The sequence below is a fragment of the Cricetulus griseus genome, chromosome 3, assembly GCF_003668045.3.
Source record: "Cricetulus griseus strain 17A/GY chromosome 3, alternate assembly CriGri-PICRH-1.0, whole genome shotgun sequence".
In the NCBI taxonomy this organism is placed as follows: domain Eukaryota; kingdom Metazoa; phylum Chordata; class Mammalia; order Rodentia; family Cricetidae; genus Cricetulus; species Cricetulus griseus.
This window is the reverse complement of record NC_048596.1, coordinates 80,167,359-80,191,610: the sequence shown is the minus strand read 5'-3', so window position 1 is coordinate 80,191,610 and position 24,252 is coordinate 80,167,359. Positions and strand designations below refer to the sequence as shown.

The 24,252-nt window shown below is 38.9% G+C and overlaps 1 protein-coding gene across 1 annotated transcript in view; it reads left to right on the top strand.

Moving 5' to 3' along the window:
* Positions 1-24,252, top strand: part of LOC100767045 (ATP-binding cassette sub-family A member 3) — a 154,563-nt gene that overhangs the window by 72,729 nt on the left and 57,582 nt on the right. Inside the window, 4 exon segments of the mRNA XM_027410319.2 lie at positions 8,464-8,592; positions 14,501-14,656; positions 15,003-15,213; positions 16,946-17,096. Coding sequence (XP_027266120.1) covers positions 8,464-8,592; positions 14,501-14,656; positions 15,003-15,213; positions 16,946-17,096 — 647 coding nt within the window.

The window sequence follows — 24,252 nt, the reverse complement described above, 5'->3', positions numbered from 1 at the left end:
CAGGAAGAGAAGCCAGACTACAAAACATCAAGGCCCACCCCTAGTGACTCACTCCTTTATCAGGGCTCTATCTCCTAAAAGTTCTAGAATCTTCCCAAACAACAATACTATCCGATGGAGGATATTTCACATAAACCACAGCACTGTCAAAGTTAAGATGGCATCAGTACAACCAAATTAAAATAAATGTGAAGTACTGGTTTTTACCATAAACATAAAAGTTCAATGCAAAGAAAATCACTAAAAAGTTACCTAACCATAAATTAAGGCAATAATGAAGGAAATGAGGGACAAACACAAAACATAGAGCAAAATGACAAAACCTTATAAGTAATTGCCTAATAATTAAAGTATACAGTTGAAAGGTAGGTTTTGGGAACATGGTTTCTTTTGCTATTTTCAATCTCTATGTTACCTATACATATATGATGATATTCATAAATTACACTGTTCAGTTACTTCTTAAGGATCATGGAAGACAAGGGTAGGCAACAGCTAGTATAGACTACCATCTCTGTTCTCACTAGCCTCCAGGTGACTAAGCTGTGCTGTATGCCCTAAGCATGTAGAAGATTGCCTTCTTGATTGACAGATGCATCAATCAATAAGCTTAGAAATAGAGTCTTCAACTATTGTGTCCAAAGATAGGGAGAAAGGCTATGGTGACTGCCCTACATGTGAACTTGGGCATTTGTACTTAATACTTTTGAAAGAGAACTTCTATCTGTCTACTTCCCACTTGGGAGAGAACCTAGCAAGAAAAAAATCTAAAATTCTGTATTCATTGTATTACTTATATCAGTTCTAAACTTTTTGATCAGATTGTTAATAATGATGCTTTGTGAGCGGCTTTGGCCCCTGAATTGGGCCCAACTTCTACCTGCCCACTATGGGAATTCCTGTCCTGGGGTCTACAGGCAGACTGACTCGGGCCCGAGGACCAAGAAACCCAGACTCTGCTGACATCTCTGTGCTAGTCCCACTCCCACCCACCTGGAGTGGGAGTGCCTCAGACCTGCCTACACCCACCTTGAGACCCATCAGAGTATCAAACCCTTTTGCACCCACCAGAAGAGAACCTTGGACCCAACACACCCAAGAAAGGAAAAGACACTACCTGCACCCAATGGAAGAAGAGATGGGAAGACAACAATATAAGAACACTTCCAACAACAGGAAAACTAATATGACTTTACACAAGCAAGACCTGAACATCCCAATACAGATGAAGCACAAGAGAGCAACCTTAAAAGCAACTTCATGCAGATGATAGAGACCCTAAGAGAGGAAATTAGAAAATCCTTAAGAGAAATGGAAGACAACCCAAAAGATGCAAGAAATCCACAAATCTTTTAAAGAAACCCAAGAAAATATAATCAAACAGCTGAAGGAAACAACTCAGACAGTTCAAGATCTGAAAACTGAAATAGAGACAATAAAGAAAACACAAACTGAGGGAATGCTGGAAGTGGAAAAGCTGAGTAAACAATCAGGAACCACAGATGCAAGCGTAACCAACAGAATACAAGAGATGGAAAACAGGATCTTACACGCTGAAGATAAACTAGAGGAAATAGATTCATCCAGCAAAGAAAACCTTAAGTCCAACAAATCCTTAACACAAAATATCCAGGAAATATGGGACATCGTGAAAAGACCAAACCTAAGGATAATAGGTATAGAAGAAGGTGAAGAAACCCAACTCAAAAGTGCAGAAAACATATTCAACAAAATCATAGAAGAAAACTTTCCCAACCTAAAGAAAGACATGCCAATGAAAGTATAAGAAGCCTACAGAACACCAAATAGAGTGGACAACAAAAGATAGTCCCCTTGTCACATAATAATTAAAACACCAAATATACAGAATAAAGAAAATTAAGAGCAGCAAAGGAAAAAGGCCAAGTAACATATACAAGCAGGCCTATCAGAATTACACCTGACTTCTCCATGGAAACTCTGAAAGCCAGAAGGTCCTGGATAGATATTCTATCAACACTAACAGACCACAGATGCCAGCCAAGACTACTATACCCAGCAAAGCTTTCAGTCACTATAAATGGAGAAAACAAGATATTCCAGGACAAAACCAGATTTAAACAATATGTAACCATTAATCCAGCCCTGTAGAAACTACTGGAAGGAAAACTCCAACCTAAGGAAATTAACTACACTCACAAAAACATAGGCAATAGATAATCCCACTTTACCAAAACCCCAAAGAAAAAGCAGGGTAAATCCACATACAATACCACTACCAACAACAAATCAAAAACAAACAAGAGTAAGCACTCAATGGTTCTTAATTTCCCTCAATATTAATGATCTTAACTCGCCTAAAAAAAGACAAAGTGGATACCAAGAAAGAATCCATCCTTCTGCTGCATACAAGAAGCACACCTCGAATTCAAAGACAGACATTACCTAAGAGTAAAGGCTTGGGATAAAATATTCCAATCAAATGGGCCCAAGAAATGAGCTGGGGTAGCTATCCTAGTATCTAACAAGTTAGACTTCAAACTAAAATCAATCAAAAGAGATGAAGAAGGTCGTTTCATATTCATCACAGGAAAAACCCATCAGGAAGAAGTCTCAATTCTAAACATCTATGCTCTGAATACAAAGGCACCAACATTTGTAAAAGAAACATTATTAAAACTCAAATCACAAATAAGACCTCACACAGTTACAGTGGGAGACTTCAACACCCCACTCTCACCCCTGGACAGGACCACCAGACAGAAACTTAACAAAGAGACAAAGGAACTAACAGAGGTTATACCCAATTGGGATTAACATTCCATCCAAACACAAAAGAATATACCTTCTTTTCAGCATCACATGGAACATTCTCTAAAATCAACCACATGCTGGACAACATAGCAAACCTCAACAGGTACAAAAAAATTGGAATAACCCCCGTGTCTTATCAGACCACCAGGCTTTAAGTTACAATTAAAAAACAACACAAATTGCAGAAAACCTAGCAACTCATGGAAATTGAACAACATGCAATTGCACCATTCGTGGGTCAAGGAAGAAATAAAGAAAGAAATTAAAGACTTCCTAGAATTCAATGAAAATGTAGACACAACATACCCCAATTTATGGGACACTTGTAAAGCAATACTAAGAGGAAAGTTTATAGCTCTAAGTGCTCTCATGAAGAAACTAGAGAATAGTCATACCAGAGAGTTGACATCACAGCTGAAAGCTCTAGAAAAAATGGAAGCAGATTCACCCTGGAGGAGCAGAAGCCAGGAAATAGTCAAACTGAAGACAGAAATCAATAAAGTCGAAACAAAGAAAACAATTTCAAAGAATATAACAAAGAGTTGGTTCTTCGAGAAAATCAACAAGATAGACAAACTCTTATCCAAACTAACCAAAAGGCAGAGAGAGATCACGCAAATGAACAAAATTAGAAATGAAAAGGGGGACTTAACAACGGACACTGAGGAAATCCAGAGAATCTTCAGGTCATACTTTGAAAACCTGTGCTCCACAAAATTTGAAAATTTAAAGGAAATGGACAATTTCCTGGACAGACGTCACTTAACAAAATTGAATCAAGAACAGATAAGCAACTTAAACAGACCTATAACTTCTAAGGAAATAGAAGCACTCATCAAAAGTCTCTCAATCAAAAAAAGCCCGGGGCCAGATGGAGTCACTGCAGAATTCTACCAGAAAGTCAAAGAACTAATACCAATACTCCTCAAAGTGTACCACACAATAGAAACAGAAGGGACATTGCCAAACTCTTTTTACGAGGCTACAATAAGCTTGATATCCACACAAAGTTCTCTAAGAAAGAGTACTACAGACCAATATCCCTCATGAACATTGATGCAAAAATTCTCAATAAAATCCTGGCAAATCGAATCCAAGAACACATCAGAGAAATCATCCACCAGGATCAAGTAGGCTTCATCCCAGGGATGCAAGGATGGTTCAACATATGAAAATCCATCAAGGTAATCCACCATATAAACAGACTGAGGAAAAAAGAACCACATGATCATCTCACTAGATACTGAAAAAGCCTTTGACAAAATCCAAAACCTCTTCATGATAAAGGTCTTGGAGAAATCAGGGATAACAGGGACATACCTCAACATAATAAAAGCGATATACAGCAAGCCAACAGCCAACATCAAATTAAACGGAGAGAAACCTCAATCCAATTTCTCTAAAATCTGGGACAAGACAAGGCTGTCCACTCTCAAAACCTTTTCAATATTGTCCTTGAAGTTCTAGCTAGAGCAATAAGACGACAAAAGGAGATCAAGTGAATACAAATTGGAAAGGAAGAAGTCAAACTCTCACTATTTGCAGACAATATGATAGTCTACATTAGTGACCCAAAAAACTCTACCAGGGAACTCCTACAGCTGATAAACACCTTCAGCAAAGTGGCAGGATACAAGATTAACTCAGAAATCTATAGCCCTACTATATACGGATGACACATTGGTGGAGAAATAAATCAGAGAAACATCAACCTTTACAATTGCCACAAACAACATAAAATACTTTGGGGTAACACTAACCAAAAATGTGAAAGACCTGTACCATAAGAATTTTGAGTCTCTAAAGAAAGAAATTAAACAAGATAACCGAAAATGGAAAGATCTCCCATGCTCTTAGATAGGTAGGATCAACATAGTAAAAAGGGCAATCTTGCCAAAAGCAATCTACAGATTCAATGCAATCTCAACTTTATATGGAAAAACAAAAGACCCAGGATATCCAAAACAACCCTGTACAATACAGGAACTTCTGGAGGCATCACCATCCCTGACTTCAAGCTCTATTACAGAGCTATCATCTTGAAAACAGCTTGGTATTGGCACAAAAATAGACAGGTGGACCAATGGAATACACTTGAAAACCCTGATATTAACCCACACACCTTTGAACACCTGATTTTTTATAAACAATCCAAATTTATATAATGAAACAAAGAGAACATCTTCAATAAATGGTGGTGGCATAACTGGTTGCAGACATGTAGAAGACTGCAGATAGACCCAAGCCTATCACCTTGCACAAAACTTAAGTCCAAATGGATCAAAGACCTCAACATAACCCCAGCTACACTAAACCTATTAGAAGACAAAGTGGGAAATGCCCTTGAATTAATTGGTACAGGAGACCGATTCCTGAACTTTACACCAGTAGCACAGACACTGAGGTCTGCAATTAATAAATGGGACATCCTGAAACTGAGAAGCTTCTGTAAGGCAAAGGAGACAGCAAGACAAAGCGGCACCCCACAGACAGGGAAAATATATTCACCAACCCCATATCTGACAGAGGACTGATCTCCAAAATATACAAAGAACTCAAGAAACTTGTCTCCAAAACACCAAACAATCCAATTACAAAATGGGGTACAGAACTAAATAGACAATTCTCAATAGAGGAATCTAAAATGGCTGAAACACACATAAGAAAGTGTTCAACATCTTTAGCCATCAGGGAAATGCAAATCAAAACAACTCTGAGATACCATCTTACTCCTGTCAGAATGGCCAAAATCAAAAACAGCAATGACAGTTCATGCTGGAGAGGATGTGGAGAAAGGGGAACACTTCTCCACTGCTGGTGGGAGTGCCAACTTGTACAGCCACTTTGGAAATCCATATGGCGACTCCTCAAGAAAATGGGAATCAGTCTACCTCAAGATCCAGCAATTCCACTCTTAGGCATATACCCAAAAGAAGCACATTCATGCAACAAGGACATCTGTTCACCAATGTTCATAGCAGCACTATTTGTAATAGCCAGAACCTGGAAGCAACCTAGATGCCCCTCAACTGAAGAATGGATAGAGAAAATGTGGTACATTTACACAATGGAGTACTACTCAGGGGAGGGGGGAAGACAATGGAATCTTGAAATTCTCAGGCAAATGGATGGAACTAGAAGAAACCATTCTGAGCAAGGTAACCCAGTCACAAAAAGACAAACATGGTATGTACTCACTCATATGTGGATTTTAGACATAGAGTAAAGGATTACCAGCCTACAATCCACACTGCCAGAGAAGCTAGTAAACAAGGAGGACCCAGGAGAGACAAATATGGTCCCCTGGAATAGGGGAAAGGGACAAGATCTCCTGAGCAAATTGGCAGCATGGGGGGAGGGGAGAGGGAACTAGGAGAATGAGAAGGGGAGAAGAGGAGGGGTGAGGAAGACATGAATAGGGCAGGGAGGTTGAGTTAGGGGAAGAACAGAAGAGAGCAAGATAAGAAGAGATAATATAATAGAGGGAGACATTATAGGTTTAAAGAAAAATCAGGCACTAGGGAAATGTCTGGAGAGCTACAAAAATGACACCACCTAACAATCTAAGCAACAGAGGAGAGGTTACCTTAATACCCTCTCCTGATAATATGATTGATGACTAATTCATATGACATTGTATAGCTTCCATCCAGCAGCTGGTGGAAGTAGAAGCAGACACCCACAGCTAAACCTTGAACTGAAGTGAATTCCAGTTACCGAGGAGGACTGATGAGCAAAGGGGTCCATAGCAGGCTGGTGAAATCCACAGAAACAGCTGACCTAAACATGGGGGAGCTCTTGGTCCCCAGACTGATAGCTAGGAAACCAGCATGGGACTGATCCAGACCCCATGAATGTGGGTGTCAGTGAGGAGAACTTGGAACTCTATGGCTTCTTGTAGTTGGTCAGTACTTATCTCTAGCATAGGAATGGACTTTGGGAGCTCATCCCATATGGAGGGATACTCCCTGAGCCTAGACACAAGGGGGTTGGCCTAGGTCCTATCCCAAAAAATAAGACAGACTTTGAAGACCCCCTATGGAAGGCCTCACCCTCCCTGGGAGCAGAAAGGGTATGGGATAGGTAGGGCATTAGTTGGGGGGTTGGGGAGGAGGGGGAGAGAGGCACCTGGGATTGACATGTAAAATAATTTTCTCTCTAATTAAAATAAAATTAAAAATAATAATGATACTTTGTTGGTACATAAAGTATGTAATGTTTCTGTTTGAATTCAGCATTTTTTAGAAGATAAGTTCATGTGAAATTTTATTTCTATGCACTCCTTATGCTTGCTGTTTCCAATAGTTTTTTTTTAGTGTTTATAAAGTGGTCATGTTATGATCTATGTAACAATAGTATACATAATTCATATCAGAATGTGGCTAAAGTAGTCATTTTCTCCATGTTAAACATTTGTCTTCTGTCACTTTAGAGGGCCATGTTATAAGCATCTTTGAATATAGTTGGCATGTGTTTTAAAGATTTGTTTTTATTTATGTGTAGGTGTGTGTGTCTTCTAAGTAAATGCCATATGTGCACAAGTGTGGGCCACCCATGTGGTACTTGGGAGTTGAACTTGGGTTCTTGTGCTCTTAACTGCTAAGCCATCTGGAGTGCATTTTAAATTAAATTTTAAAAAATATGTTTTGAGAATATGTATTTTTAAAAAGACAAGTGAGTCAAGGAAGTTAGCAGCTTTATAGTCGGTTATTCACTTATTATCAAATATTTCACCATAAAATCTGAATTAATTACCAATAGCAGAACATAAACATTATGTATTTAAAATATTTAAATTTATTGAGGATAAATGTTATATTTCCCCCAGAATTTCTTTTTCAAAGTGTCTATCCAATACCTACTATATGCCCATGACTGTTCTGATGACAAGGCCCAGCCCCTCAAGGCATGTGAGTTCCCAGCTCCCCCCCCCCAGACTACTGCAATGGCCACAACACCCATTTCCAGTTCCTACATCACAGGTAACCAAGCTCTCCTCTACAGAAAAAAAAAAAGCCCAAGATCAAGCCACAAAGTCTCAATAATCCCAGGCCACCCTGGAAAGCTCTGCCCCCAAAGAAACCCTATGTAAAGCCTGCCTCCTGCTCAGTTTTTGCTGCTCCTTTCCTGAGCAGAGACTGCCACCCTCTTGGGTCATTCTCAATAAATGTCTTGTGTGAGATTTGTGCCATGTGATTTTGTGGTATTTCTTTGCTCCAGACCTCCAGATACCTTTCATTTCAGAGCTGCAACACTTTCATCAGGGAAACCTTTACCTTCTAGTGAAGCTGTAACACTTGCATTGTGAAAACTTTCCCCTCAGAGCTGTAACATTTATACCAAGTATTATATAAATGCAATAGCTAACTGATAACAATGATATATAGCAACTATTCCAAATGTTTTCATAATAAACAACAATAAGCTCTATACCTATTATAAAAAGTTAGCATGTAAATAAAAAGAAAAAACTCAAAAGGACTAATTCTGTCACCCTAATGCAATTTCTGGTATTTTTCTTTATTTCCCTGTAGGCAGCAATACTAATTCTCTTAATACTCAACAAGTCTGATATTAGCTTGCAATTGTATTGTTTATATAACATGAAAACTTAGCTTATTCCATGTCTTTTATATAATTCTAGGTCGTTTTCCTGCTACCAGAGGAGAGGTCTATATTAATGGATATAATATTTCAGATAACATGATTGAAATTAGAAAAGACTTGGGCTTCTGCCCTCAACATGACCTATTGTTTGATGACTTGACACTATCAGAACACCTTTTTTTCTACTGTAGGGTGAGTCAGAAGTATGTCTTATAAAATTACTTAGTATATTTGACTTTCTTCTTTGATATACAGATCTGTTCATTTTAACTTTTTAAGTTATATTTATTTAACTACTATGGAAAATACATTAAAATTATACCTGTTGTATTGCCTGATATTGATACATATATATGTTGAACAATGCAGAAATCAAGTTAAATACACCTAACTCTAACCCAAAGTTTCTCCCCTGCATTCCAGAGGACTTCTTCTTATCAGGCTTCAGCATATTGTCCTGAAATACTTGATCCAAGTCTCTTGACAATGTAGTTTACCAAAGGTCTAGGGCTGGCTGCCCAGCTCCTGGCTCAGCAAGGCCCTTTCTTAAATGGCTACAATTGTGTCAGTACTCAGATTGTTTTACTATTGTCTCATTCTCTCCCATGTATGTAGTATCTGCTGGTCCATCTTATACTGGCAAGAGGTCTAATCACAGTTTTCAGTGATTACTAATTCATCAATTAGGATTAGATTCATGTATGCAAATATTGTAATGAGCACGCAACTTTGTTACACCATGTACAACGTCATTTTCCTGATTCTGATCTCTCTCAGTACTTCCTACTTTCCCAGATGCTTTTCTCATTTATTCAGCCAGAAATTATCACCTTCCATTACTGTGCTACATCTAGCCTGCAGATAGACAAAGAGGAAGGTGAGAGCCATCCCTCTGGAGCCACAGAACTATGGAGATGTGGAAAGGTTTTCTCTTCCTTGGAGTTTGGCTCTTGCAGACTCACCTTCTTATTTATTCCTGCTACTATCCTCATTAGAATCCCATGACTGGTGTACAAAAGAAAGAGAAAAACATTTGGTTCTCTGGCTTCTGGTTTCCTTTCCCATTCAAATCAAACTGGAAAGTTTATCATTACTCTCAATCTGGACCGGGGAGTTCACTTTCAAGGTTTGCATTGCTTGGAGGTCATGCTAAAGGATACACAGCAAAGTGGTTAATGACTATTGGCTTGTGATACTCCAGATTCTAGGGTTCTCAAAGACAGCTGCTGACTTTACTTTTCACAGCTCTTTGCTTGGCAAGGTCAGTGGGCTATAAAGAAGTGCATACATTTCCATAGCATCTGGAGCTCATCACAGATGTGTTTTCCTTCAAGTCTTCATTAATGGGCTACATATATCTTTATGTATTATAAATATAAAAGAAAACACAGTCTGGTGATTAAATCCAGGGCCCTGCACACATTCTGCCACCAACTCTCATTTCTATTTCCTGAATTTTTTTGTTTTAGGATCTGTCCCTTAGATGTGAGGGAAGACACATTCCTTTTTATATAAATTATTTTAAAATTAGAAACAATCTTATTTTACATATCAATCCCAGCTTCCTCTCCCTCCCATCCTCCCATGGCCCTCACAGACCCCCCCATCCCATCCCCTTTCCACTCCCCAGGGAGGGTGAGGCCTTCCATGAGGGATCATCAAAATCTGTCAAGTCATATGGGGCAGGGCGTGGGCCCTCCCCTGTGGATCTAGGCTAAAACAGTATCCCTCCATGAGGAATAGACTCCTGAAGTCCATTCCTGTACTAGGGATACATCCTGGTTCCACTGCCAGAGGCCCTATAGACTGCCCAGTGCTCCTAGCTGACACCCACTTTCAGGGGGCCTGGTTTGCTCCTATGTTGGTTCCCCAGCTGCCAGACTGGGGTCCATGAGCTCCCACTTGCTCAGGTCAGCTGTTTCTGTGGGTTTCCCCTGCATGGTCTTGACCCCCTTGTTCTTCACTCCTCCCTCTCTGAAACTGGATTCCAGGAGTTTGGCTCAGTGCTTAGCCGTGGATCTCTGCTTCTGCTTCCATCAGCTACTGGATGGAGGCTCTAGGATGGCATTGAAGGTAGTCAACATTCTCATTGTAGGGGAAGGGCCTTTAAGGTAGCTCTCCACTATTGCTTAGTTTCCTAGTTGGGGTCATCCTGTGGATCTCTGTACAATTCCCTGGTGACAGATTTCTCCTTAACCCTGTAGTGGCTCCCTCTATTGATTGATGTGTCTCTTCCTCTCCTCTATTCCTCTCCCCACTCCATCTTCCTCATCCCTCATGTTTTCCTCCCCCTCCTCTACTCCCCTCCTCTTTCTCCTAAATCCCTCCATGCTACCAATTTGTTCAGGGGCTCTTGGCACTTTCTGCTTCACTGGGAGACCATGTATGTCTCTCTTATGGTCCTCCTTGTTTCCTAGCTTCTCTGAAGGTGTGGATTGTAGGCTGGTAATCCTTTGCTCTATGTCTAATATCCATATATGAGTGAGTACATACCATGTTTGTCTTTCTGTGACTGAGTTACCTTACTTAGGTTGGTTTCATCTAGTTCCATCCATTTGCCTGCAGATTTCAAGATTCCATTTTTTTCCACTGAGTAGTACTCCATTGTATAAATTACCACATTTTCTTTATCCATTCTTCAATTGAGGGGCATCTATGTTGCTTCTAGGCTCTGGCTATTATAAATAATGCTTCTGTGAACATAGTTGAACAGATGTCCTTGTTGTATGAATGTGCATTCTTTGGGTATATGCCTAAGTGTGGAATTGCTGGATCTTGAGGTAGACTGGTTCCTATTTTCTGGAGAAACCACCTTACTGGTTTCCAAAGTGGCTGTACAAGTTTGAACTGCCACCAGCAATGGAGAATCGTTCTCCTTTCTTCACATCCTCTCCAGCATGTCAGTGGAGTTTTTTATTTTAGCCATTCTGACAGGTGTTAGATGGTATCTCGGAGCTGTTTTGATTTGCATTTCCCTAATGGCTAAGGATATTGAACAATTTAAGTGTCTTTTGGCCATTTTACATTCCTCTATTGAGAATTCTCTGTTGAGTTCTATACCCAACTTTTTAATTGAATTATTTGGTGTTTTAGTGACTAGTTCTTGAGTTCTATGTATATTTTGGAGATCAGCCCTCTGTCAGATGTGGGGTTGGTGAAGATCTTTTCCCATTCTATATGCTGCCATTTTGTCTTGTTGACTGTGTCCTTTACCTTACAGAAGCTTCTCAGTTTCAGGAGGTCCCATTTATTAATTGTTTGATCTCAGTGTCTGTGCTACCGGTGTTACGTTCAGGCAGTGGTCTCCTGTGCCAATTTGTTCAGGGTGCCTCTCACTTTCTCTTCTAAGAGGTTCAGTATGGCTGGATTTATGTTGAGGTCTTTGATCCATTTGGACTTAAGTTTTGTGCATGGCAATAGATGTGGATCTATCTGTAATCTTCTGCATGTCTGCATCACTTGTTGAAGATGCTTCTTTTTTCCATTGTATAATTTTAGCTTCTTTGTCAAAAATCAGGTGTTCCTAGGTGTGTGGATTAATATCAGGGTCTTCAATTCAATTCCATTGGTCTGCCTGTCTGTTTTTTGTGCCAATACAAAGCTGTTTTCAGTACTAGCTCTATAATACAGCTTGAAGTCAGGGTTGTTTTGGCTATCCTGGGCTGTTTGTTTGTTTGTTTGTTTGTTTGTTTTTCCATATAAAGTTGAGTATTGTCCTTTTAAGGTCTCTGAAGAATTGTGCTGGGATTTTGATGGGGATTTCATTGAATCTGTAGACTGCTTTTGGCAAGATTGCCATTTTTACTATATTGATCCTACCTATCCAAGAGCATAGGACATCTTTCCATTTTCTGGTATCTTCTTTAATTTCCTTCCTTAATAACTCAAAGTTATTGTCATACAGGTCTTTCACCTGTTTGGCTAGAGTTACCCCAAGATATTTTATGTTGTTGGTATTGTAAAAAGGTTTCTCTGATTTCTTTCTCAGCCCCTTCGTTGTCTATATATAGTAGGGCTACTGATTTTTTTTTAGTTAATCTTGTATCCTGACACGTTGCTAAAGGTGTTTATCAGCTGTAGGAGTTCCCTGGCAGAGTTTTTTGAGTCACTTATGTAAACTATCATATCATCTGCAAATAGTGAAAGTTTGACTTTTTCCTTTCCAATTTGTATCTCCTTGATATCCTTTTGTTGTCTTATTGCTCTAGCAAGAATTTCAAGGACAATATTGAAGAGATATGGAGAGAGTGGACAGCCTTGTCTTGTTCCTGATTTTAGAGAATCACATTGAGTTTCTCTCCATTTAGTTTGATGTTGACTGTTGGTTTGCTGTATATTGCCTTTATTATGTTTAGATGTGTTCCTATTATCCCTGATCTCTCCAAGACCTTTATCATGAAGGGGTGTTAAATTTTGCCAAAGGCTTTTTCATCATCTAGTGAGGTGATGGTGTGGTTTTTCTTTTGCAGTTTGTTTATGTTGTGGATTACATTGATGTATTTTCGTATGTTGAACCAACCCTGCATCCTGGGGATGAAGCTTACTTAATCATGATGGATGATTTTTCTGATGTGTTCTTGGATTCAATTTGCCAGTATTTTATTGAGTATTTTTGCATCAATGTTCATGAGGGAGATTGGTTGGTAGTTCTCTATCTTAGTTGTGTCTTTGTGTGGTTTGGGTACCAAGGTAATTGTAGCCTTGTAAAAAGAGTTTGGCAAGATCCTTCTGCTTCTATTGTGTGGAACAGTTTGAGGAGTATTGGTATTAACTCTTTTTTTGAACTTCTGGTAGAATTCTGCACTGAAACCATCTGGCCCTGGGCTTCTTTTGGTTGGGAGACTTTTGATGACTGCTTCTATTTCATTAGGGGTTATAGGTCTATTTAAATTTATTATCTGTTCTTGATTTAATTTTGGTATATAGGTCTGCCTTTATATATTACTTGCCCTTTTTCCTTTGCTGCTCTAAATATTCTTTCTTTATTATGTATGTTTGGTGTTTTGATTATTATGTGGCAAGGGGACTTTTTTTTTGGTCCAGTCTGTTTGGTGTTCAGTAAGCTTCTTGTACTTTCATAGGCATGTCCTTCTTCAGGTTCGGAAAGTTTTCTTCTATGATTTTGTTACATATGTTTTCTACACCTTTGAGCTGGGCTTCTTTGCCTTCTTGCATATGTATTATTCTTAGGTTTGGTCTTTTCACGGTGTTCCATATTTCCCAGATATTTTGTGTTAAGGTTTTCTTGGATTTAAGATTTTCTTTGGTCGATGAATTTATTTCCTCTAGTTTATCTCCAGTGCTTGAGATTCTCTCTTGCATCTCTTGAATTCTGTTGGTATGCTTACATCTGTAGTTCCTGATCATTTACCCAGCTTTTCTATTTCCAGCATTCCCTCAATTTTTGTGTTCTTTATTGTCTCTATTTCACTTTTCAGGTCTTGAACTGTTTGAATTGTTTCCTTCATCTGTTTGATTGGTTTTGTTTGTTTGTTTGTTTGTTGTTTGTTTGTTTTTGCTTTCATTGCTTTCTTTAAGAGATTTATTGATTTCTTGCATTTTTGTTTTTCTTTTCTTTCATTTCTTTAAGGGATTTTCTCATATCCTCTTTGGGGGCCTCTATCATTTTCATGAAGTTGTTTTTAAGGTCCTTCTCTCCTGCTTCATCTGAGTTGGGTTGTTCAGGTCTTACTAGTGTAGAATCCCTAGACTCTAGAGGTGTCATATAAGTCTTTCTGTTGTTGAATGTGTTCTTATACTGTCGTCTTCCCATCTCTTCTTTCAGTGGGTACAGGTGGAGTCTCTCCCTCTCCTGATGGGTATGGGTTCAAGGCTCTGTCCTCTCCTCTCTCCTGGAGGGTGCAGGGGCAAGGCAAGAATGTCGGCTGACTCATGCTGGATGCTTTGTTCTGCCTCCAGGTCCTTCTGGAGGATTTGATCGAAAGAAGACACTTTGAATGGATGTAAATAAAGCTGATATGAAGTGTTTCTAGGGATACATCTGCAATACACTTTCATATCTGTATAACATCTAACCATCCTTGATTCTTTTTGACAGTAAAACTGGATGCATGATATAAACCCTGGCTTCTTTTTCCAGATAAAAGGAATGCATCAGAACATAAACTATAAGGAACTTGATCGTATGCTGTCTATTTTTAACCTGAAAGATAATTTCCATACATTATCAAGCTCAATGAGTGGAGGAGTGAGGCGCAAGCTCTCCATCATTATAGCATTTTCTGGGGGCTCCAAGGTATTAAAAAGTCAAAGACAGGGGAACGATGTAAGCACAGAGTGGGAGGAGAAGCAGGGACTGTGTATGCGTTTCTGCCAGCTACATGGAAAATTCAGCTCTCTAAAAACCTGTGAGTTGTTATGAATCTGAAAGGAAACAGGACAGTGTAGACAGAAGGGAGTTGTTTGTGTTTTTATCACAGCTGATATACAATAATGTTTGGGGTTGTTACAATTTTCTTCAATTCACATCTGTTTTAGTTGTCATTCTGTACCTTAGCTCCAATGTTCTCCCTTCAAACAGTAAATAAGCCATGAGTAGCTTAGTATTATCAGTGATCATATAATTTTTCTTTTGGTTTTAGGTAGTAATTCTTGATGAACCATCATCTGGCATGGACCCAATGTCAAGAAGGGCCACCTGGGATATCCTTCAGTATTACAAACACAATCGGACCATTTTGTTAACCACCCACTATATGGATGAAGCTGACATCCTGGGTGACCGCATTGCCATCATGGTCAGGGGGACCTTGCACTGCTGTGGCTCTTCAGTCTTCCTGAAACAAATATATGGTCTCACTCCATTTGATATGCTTAGGATAATAATACTTAAATGATATTCTTCTAACATTATATTCATTATATTTGGTTACATGCCCAAAGCTTAATTACCTTCCTCTCTTCTGCAAGTTTGATCTCTATTATAGTTATTTTTTTTTAGTTTTTTGAGGTTTTCCTGTATGCTTTGATCATGAATCTTTGCAGTCTGAAACAAAATTGCTGTCCTGTTTTGTACTTACCCACAATCTTCTTTGTCTCTGGGATGCAGTCCTACATCCAAGTAGATATGTGGTTGATTGAAGTGACTGAGTGATTAGACCATTCATTCACTGAGGAGAGGAGAAACCAGATAGCTTTTACTTTAGTTTCTATATTGCCAAATCAGTATAAAATCCTCACCATAATGACATAAATCTGAAATTTAGTATTGGCAATAACAATATAAGTGAGGGCTAGAGAAGTGGCTCAGTGGCTAAGAACACTTGTTGCTCTTGCAAAGGATCTGGGTTCAATTTTCAGTACCCATATGACAGTTCATGACAGCTCACAATCATCTGTAACTCCAGTTCCAAGGAATTCATTGCCCACTTGTATCCTTCACAGGAAATCAGGCATTCATGTGGTGCACAGACATATATGTAGGCAAAATACTATTACATATAAAATAAGATTATATAAGTGAAATAAAGCAATTCTTTGATAATTATATCTATCTGTGGTAAGTTATAAAATTAGTATCTTAAACTGAATTATTATGGGTTAAAATTATAGCAGGATTTTAAGTTAGAGACTATAAATGTAAGACATTGTACAAGGATTCTAATATTAGAATATAGAAATGTAAGTAGAAATAATTAAAGGTTAATTAACATAAATTTATTCAGGTTTTGAGTTTACTCAATTCAGTTACTGTACTGGTTACCATGCCCTGTCTTTTATGTATTAGATTCAAATCAATACCCCACTTTATAGAACATAGTCCTTTGAGAATTTCATATATTGTATTTTAATCACATCCCCATATATTTTTATTAGATTATTTTATTTTACATGTAAGGGTATATTTGCCTGCATGTGTGTATATGCACCACACATGTGCCCAGTATCCACAAAAGTCAGGATATTGGATTCCCTGGAGCTCATTATGAGTGGTTGTGAACCACCATACGGGTGCTAAAAACAAAACTTTGGTCCTCTGCAAGAGAAACAAGTGATGCTGAGCCATCTCTCCAGCTGGCCTCAACCCCAGATACATTTTTTAAAATATTTTCTATTGTCAGTTTAGATGCCAATTTTATTTTTCAAAGTTTCCTGCTGAAGATACATTTTTATTTGTATTGTTTACTACTATATACTTGGGGCCTAGAGGAGTGTCTGATACATAATGTACAACTGTGAATAAATAATTATTAATATTTCTATTTCAAAATAAGGAGTCCAGTAACAAGGGCCTCACTTTGTATATCAGCCATGTTTGGTTATAGACACTAAATAATTATGGTTCATGAAAGACTATATTGAAAGTCTAGAGGTCGTTGTTATTTATTCAGTCTCTTCGAGTGCCATTTGAAAACTTTTCTATCAGTTGCCACATTTTCAGTACTAAATGTCAGTGGCATACCATATCTTACTCTTTATAGGAGTACATAACCTGAGTCATGAAGAGCAACAATTAGTCTTAAGGGTATTTAAAAAAAAGAAGTAGAAAAATTCTTCAGCTGGTCATCTAAATGGTTTATTTCAGGTGCTGGATATCGTATAGTCATGGAGAAGGAACCATATTGTAATATTAACAACATCTTTGCAATGATTCAGCATCATGTTCCAAGTGCTGTGTTGGAAAATGATTTAGGAAATGAGTTATCATTTATCCTACCCAAAAAGTATGTATCAAGGTATGTATCTCAATAATTGTAGATGATTGGTTTGGGGTTACTAGAAACATGTTTTTATTTCCAAGGCTTAGTAACCTTAGTGAGTAATGCATTTGTAGGAAATCAAGTTTCTCTATAGCTACTATTTGCCAGGAAGAGTTAGGAAGCTTACAGCTCAATATTTACATTATTAAACAGAAGATTGCCTCATAATTTCAACTTCACTCAAGGCTTGCTTGATACTTCGTTTCAAGTTTTGCAACCTCGTGGCCATAGAATTCTGATGTTAATGATGGATAGTAATGGCATTGGGTTTCCAATGTACAAACAGATGCATAGAAATGGGACCCAGAGAAATATTAAGATGGTAAAGAGTAAAATGCAGATTGAATGGTAACTCTTAGAGAAGCTGTAACACATCTGTTTGACCTCAACTACTAGCCAGATGAGTTATTGGAAGTATTCACCAAGATATTTTATTATGACTATCATCCTAGCTAAGAGAAATGAACACTAAGTGTGTTTATTATTCATCTTCAGGGACTGTAGTAATGTGTGTTCTTGTCAAAAGTTATTGCCACCTAGATATCCATCTATGATTGATACTGGCCCTCATAAGGTTGTATATTTGAAAACTTAGACTCCTGTTTGTGGAACTATTTGAAAAGGATTAGGAGGTAAGGCCTTGTTGGAGGAGGTGTCCCTGGGAGTGAGCTTTAAGATTTCAAAAGTCCAAGTGCTCACTTCTTCCCTCCATCCCTTCCTCCCTCCCTCCCTCCCTCTCTGCCTCCTGCTTGTAGATCAAATGTGTGCTCTCAGCTACTATTCCAGCACCATGCTCACATACCTGCTGCCATTCTCCCATCCATGATGATCATGGACTAACCCTATATATAAGCAAGCCCACAATAAACTCTTCTAAAAGTGACTTTGGCCCTGGTATCTCCTCACAGCAACAAAAAAGCAGCTAATACAGAAGTTGGTACCAAGGCACAGGCTATTGCAATGGCAGGGATTTTGGAGGGTTTTGGGTTTGGGGGGTTTGGAGGGGGTTGTTTGTTTTGTTTTTTGAGGAATATGGAAAATTTTGGTATTGTGAATCAGAAAAGCAGTTAGCACTGTAAGTGGGGCACAATGAGTCATCTAGTAGGAACTTGGAAGACAGTTGAGAGCAGTGTGGACTAGGGAGGCCCAGCTCAAAAGGTTTCAAAGGGGAACAATAATTGCAACTGAGTTAGAAACATTCTTATAATTTTGCAAGGAATGTAACTTCTTTCTGCCATTGTCCTGGGAATCTGCTAAGACTAAGTTGAAATGTTTGGAACTAATTTCATTGGCAAAGGAGATTTCAAGACAGCCTAATATTGACTCTGTTGTGTGGTTATTAGCTATTACCCTTGTATGGATCTGCAATGTAAAAGAGCAAGCCAGGCAAAAAGAAATACAAAATATGCAGTTTGAGGAGAAAAATGTTACCAGGAAATTTAATGTTGGAACCTTGGTTCATATTGAAAGAGATGAGGAAAAGTGGAATGGAGTGGTATCCTCAGGGTGAGACCACAACTACCTAATCCTGCAAGTGTTATAAAGCCCTAAGGAATTATGTTACTAAAAAGCAACAACAAATCAAAGCTTGTTCAAATGTAATTCAAGGAAGGGCCAAATATTATCCCAAACAGGCCGCCAAATTTTGGAGCCTTGGCCATGTGGTTCTGGATTTAGAGTCATGGAGGATACAGGAGTAAAGGAATTGTAGAATCTTTCACCATGATTAAGAAAATCCACCGAGGTCATCTGTGTTTCAGGAGAGTCCCTGCGTGGAGCCTAGAGAGGCCATTGTGTGAAGCTGTGAAAGTGATTCGTGGATTACATTGAACAACCCAGTATGTTAGAGATGCCAGAACCATGCTGTGGTATTTTTAATATAATTCGCCCCCATAATCTCACAGAGAGTGGCACTACTAGAAAGGGTGACCTTGTTGGAGTAGGTGTGGTCTTATTGGAGGAAGTGTGTCAGTGTGGTGGCAGACTTTGAGGTTTTCTATGCTCAGGAGACCACCAATGTCAGAGTCCATTTTCCTGCTGCCTGCAAGATGTATTCTCAACTACTTCTCCAGCACCATGTCTGCCTGCACACTGCCATGTTCCCCACCATGATGATAATGAACTGAATCTCTTCTGAAACTGTAAGCTAGCCACTTCCATTAAATGTTTTCCTTTCTAAGAGTGGCCATGACCTTGGTTGTGGCATTCGTGCTTCAACCAAGATTGTCTGGCTGCTTGTGCTATACGTGTGTTTCCATCTTTATTTGTCTGCCTTTTTCCAGGGAGAGAGCAGCCTTATATACACTTACAGCACAGTGGAAAAAAACATCTCTGCTTTTAACTAAATCTCCAAGCCTTTAATCCCAACACTCGGGAGGCTGAGGCAAGTGGATCTCTGTGAGTTTGAGGCCAGCCTGGTCTACAGAGCAAGTTCCAGGTTAGGCTCCAAAGCAATACAGAGAAACCCTGTCTTGAAAAAGCAAAAATAAAAATTGAACAGGAGGAGTAATATCACTACATTTACTAAAGGTAGTATATTAAAATAAAGTATAATGATATTATAAATAGCACTGTGCCAATGACCGCCTTGGTTAAACTGAAGGAACTTACTTAGAAGGCTGGTGATGTAGAGCACTTACTTAGCATGTGCTAGGCCCTGTGTTCAATCCCCAGAGAAAAAAAGGAAAACTTTGAAAGACCCCAACTATAGAAGTTCACTGAAATGTATAGACTTTAAGTCTGATTAATTTTGGTGTGTATTCTTTTGTTTTTAAGTTCTTTACAACAAAAATTGATTTTAAATCTTACCACAAAACAGACATCTTGTGTCTGCATCTGTAGTCCCAAGCTGAGGCAGTCAGGGTGCATGATGCCAGGAATTTGAAGCAAACATAGAAAGAACCTATATTAGGAAAATAAATTCACAAAGAAAACTTCAGGGCCAAAAGATTTTAAGAATGAAATGTACCAAACACTTAAAGAATTATTTTCTGGAAAAATTAGACAAGGGAACATTTCAACTGTGTCTTGGAAGATCAGTGTTTCCCTTATAAACAAATCAACTAGTGACCTTACCAGAATGGTATTTTTGTACAATTATCTTTAGAAAAATATATGAGGTCTTAAATATAGGTGAAAACTAGTGTTTCTATTGAGAAGATTCAAAAGAACAAAATGTGGCCTGAACACATTTGAAGAATTGCCTGCCACAGGGAAAAGAGTTATACTTAATTGAGTAAGATTAGAACCAATAACAAAAGCAAATGTTATTATCTGGAGGTAGAATTTGGTCTGTTAAAGGGAGAACTTTGGAATTTGATGTCACCTTTGTTAAGGGATATCCTAAGTTGTACTAGTAAGTTTGTCCTGTCACTTTGTACAGCCTAGAGTTCCCTGAGAAGAGAGAACTTTGAGCAATACCAGAATCAGATTACCCTGTGGGTATATCTGTGAGAGATTGTCTTGATTGATGATTGACCTTGTAGGAGGTGCTAATCCTATGCAGGTGGCCATAGACTCTGTAGTAAAATAGGCTAATCCTGAGCCTGGGAGCAAGACAAAATAAGCCAGTAAGCAGCATTTCTCCATGTTTTCTTCTTCAAGCACCTGCCTTTAGTTCCTACCTTAGTTTCACAGGGTGATGAACTATAATCTATAAAATTAAGTAAACTTTTTCCTCCTCTAAGTTGTTTTGGTCATAGTGTCTGTCACAGCAATAGAAAGCAAGCCGTAAGTCTTCCTGATAAAATTATTTTCTAGAATCCTTGATGTACAAATTAGGATCAAGATGTCGAGCTCTCAGCTCCTTCTGCAGTACCATGTCTGCCTGCACACTGCCATGTTTCCTGCCATGATGATAATAGAATACAACTCTGAAACTGTAAGCCAGCCCAATTAAATGTTTTCCTTTATAAGAGTTGCTGTGGTCATGTGTCTCTTCACAGCCGTAGAAACCCTAAGACAAAAGATGGTACCAGGCACTGGAGTATTCCTGTGATAGCCCTGACCATGCTTCTGTTTGGAGGAATGTCAGTTTGGAGACTTTGGATTAGTGGAATGCTTTAAACTGGGTTTAATGTGCCATCCTAGTAGAAACATGTAAGGTACTAGTTCTGAGGGTGATTTGAACTGTTAGGGGTGGCTTGAAGTTTCAGAGGAGAAGAATTTTAATATGTGGCCTAGAGACTGGTCATGTGATATTTTTGGTGAAGAATGTGGCTGCTTTGTGACCCTTCTCCAAAGAATCTGCCTGAGGATAACGTGGAGAGTTTTGGATTAATTTGTTGGCAGGGAAATCTCAAAACAGCCTAGTATTGACTTTGTTATGTAGTTATTAATGTTCGCTATTATGAAGGTCTATAATGAAAAGGAGCACGCTGAGCAAGGAAAAATACAAAATGTACAGGTCAAGGAGAAAAAGACCACCAGGAAGTGAAATTGAGCTAAATCCTCTGTTCAAGGAGATAAACAGATTAAAGGAAAACCTGATGTTAAATGGAATAAAGGGGATGGTGGTGAACTCAGGGAAAGATCCCACCCAGCTATGCTTCCAATTTGTGAAAAGGAATTAAAGAACATCTTAAATTCAAGCATGATGGTGCATGCCTTTAATCCCAGTACTCAGGAGATAGAGGCAAGAAGATCTCTTGAGTTCAAGACCAGCCTGGTCTACAGAGCTAGTTCCAGAACAATCAAGTTTAGGCAGTGAAGGAAACCATCAAAAACAGAAAGCTAATGAGGATATAACTGAACAAGGGGACCATGTTGCAGCCCCAGTAAGCAGCAGAACTTGGTTCTGGCATTAGAATCATGGATAGAAAAGGGATTACCAATAACCATACAACAGAGTCTATCCTAAGCTGTTTTGAGATTTCCTCTGCCAACAGAATTAATTAAAATTCTTCACTTTAGCCTCAGGCTAACTTTTTGGATAAGAGTAAAAAGCTTTCTTCACCAAAATACCACAAGAATAATCTCTAGGCAGCATAACTAAAATTCTTCTCTGAAACCTCTTAAGCCAGCCCCTCACAGTCCAAATAACTCTTAGCACTTCTGCCTTTTATGTACCTACTAGTATGGCCCATTGAGCAGTACTTAAAGCTTTCAACTGTTTTTCTAATCCATAGTCCAAAAGTCCACATTCCTGCAAACAAAAGCATTGTCAGGCCTATCACAGCAATACCCCAGTCCCTTGTACCAACTTCTGTATTAGTTAGTGTTTCTATTGCTGTGGAAAGACACCATGACTACAGCACCTCTTATAAAGGAAAACATATAATTATGGTGGCTGGCTTACAGTTCAGAGGGTCAATCCATTATCATAATGGTGGGACATGTTGGCATGCAAGCAAACATGGTGCTGGAGAAGTAGCTGAGAGTGATATCTTGCAGGCAACAGGAAATGGTCTGCCTCCACTGGAAGTAGCTTAAGCATAAGACACCTCAGAGCCCACCCTCACAATTACACACTTTCTCCAATAAGGCCATTACTCCACAAAGCCACACCTCCCAATACTGCCACTGGCTTTTGGGGCCATTTTCTTTCAAACCACCATGGAAAGGGAGATGGAATATATAGTTATGAAGAGAATGGGGGAATGGAAAGGGATGATTAAATGGGGAAGAGAATGGAAAATGAGGGTAATAAAGGGACTGTAGGAAGGGACAACTAATGTTATAGGCCATTTGAGGACCTAAAGGGAAACCTACATTGCAGAAGCTTCCATCTGTGTGTGTGTGTGTGTGTGTGTGTGTGTGTGTGTGTGTGTGTCTTATATGTGTTTGGTTATATTGTGTATTATGAAATGAAAGAAATCTAAATGGAGTAATTAAATAATAGGGAGGAACAGTGTCCCTACACCATCAAGTGAGACCTCCAGTGCCAGGAATGTGTTGTGCCTTATGAAGCCATTAGCCAAAGGGACCCTAGACAAAAAAAACAAAACAATAAACTCAAATATCTCAGACTATTGCTAAGGAAATTGGTTGTTCTCCTTAAACTAATGGTAGGACCTATTTATAAAGATAACACATATCTCATTGAACATGGAAAATTCAAGCTGCCTAACTAGAGGCCTCACCCTACTGACACATACATGTTCAAGGTACTCAAAAGTACTCTGAATTTTACCAAAGGAGAAAAGTACCCATCAACCCAGCTACAAACCCTGCCACCTACAAGAGTGGCCTGCCTCCAATATGTGCTGGCACAACAGCTGTTCAAACATGAGAGAAGCAGCCACTGGTGGATTGGGTTTAAGGCCTACTTGAGATGGAACACATGCCTGACACTGCTCAGATGGTGAAGAATCTGAGCCTGGGTAGACCATGGGTCCAGAGGAAAGCCAAATGCTATTATTGTGCTAAGGAAATACATACACTAAATAACTCCTTAATGACATTCTGCTATACCCATAGATCAGTCATCTCAAAAAAGCTCCTTGGAGTAGATTGGAACTAACTCAGAGACCCACAACTAAACATTGTGCAGAGATTGAGAGATTTTTGGACTACTCAGTCCTTAATGTGATGTCTTCATCAAACCTCTCCCCTAAGGGCTCAGGATCTATACAGAAGAAGAGGCAGAAAGGTTTTAAGGCCAGAAGGGAATGAATGACTCTAAGGAAACAGTGCCTTCTATATACAACAGAATTGATGCGCATGTGAATCCAAACACTGGCAATATGCTTAGGGCCTGCACAGTTTCAAGACAGATGGAGTCCAAGTGCTTAGGGAACTGTGTAAATGGGCTCCAACCCATAACGAAAAGGCTATCTGCAATTGATACCTGTTGCAAAAGAAAAAATAGTTTTCTCCAATACAGTCTCAGTGCACACCAGAAGGTAGGCTACATGACCAGCAAAAGATGGCAACACAAACCAAACTCAATGATATTTTTGTAGATGTTTTTTGTCCCATATTGCTTCATTTGGACATTTTCCTTTTTTTGTTTTTTTGTCTGATTGATCTTTTGCTCTTAAATCATGGTTTCCAATTTTGTTGGTTTTGTGTGGGGTATTATGTATGCATTTATTTTTGTTCAGTTTTTTTTTAAGAGAAAGAACGGACATATAGTTGGATGGTTGGTGATGTGAGGAGGGTCTAGAGGGGGAGAGTGTGATCAAAATACATT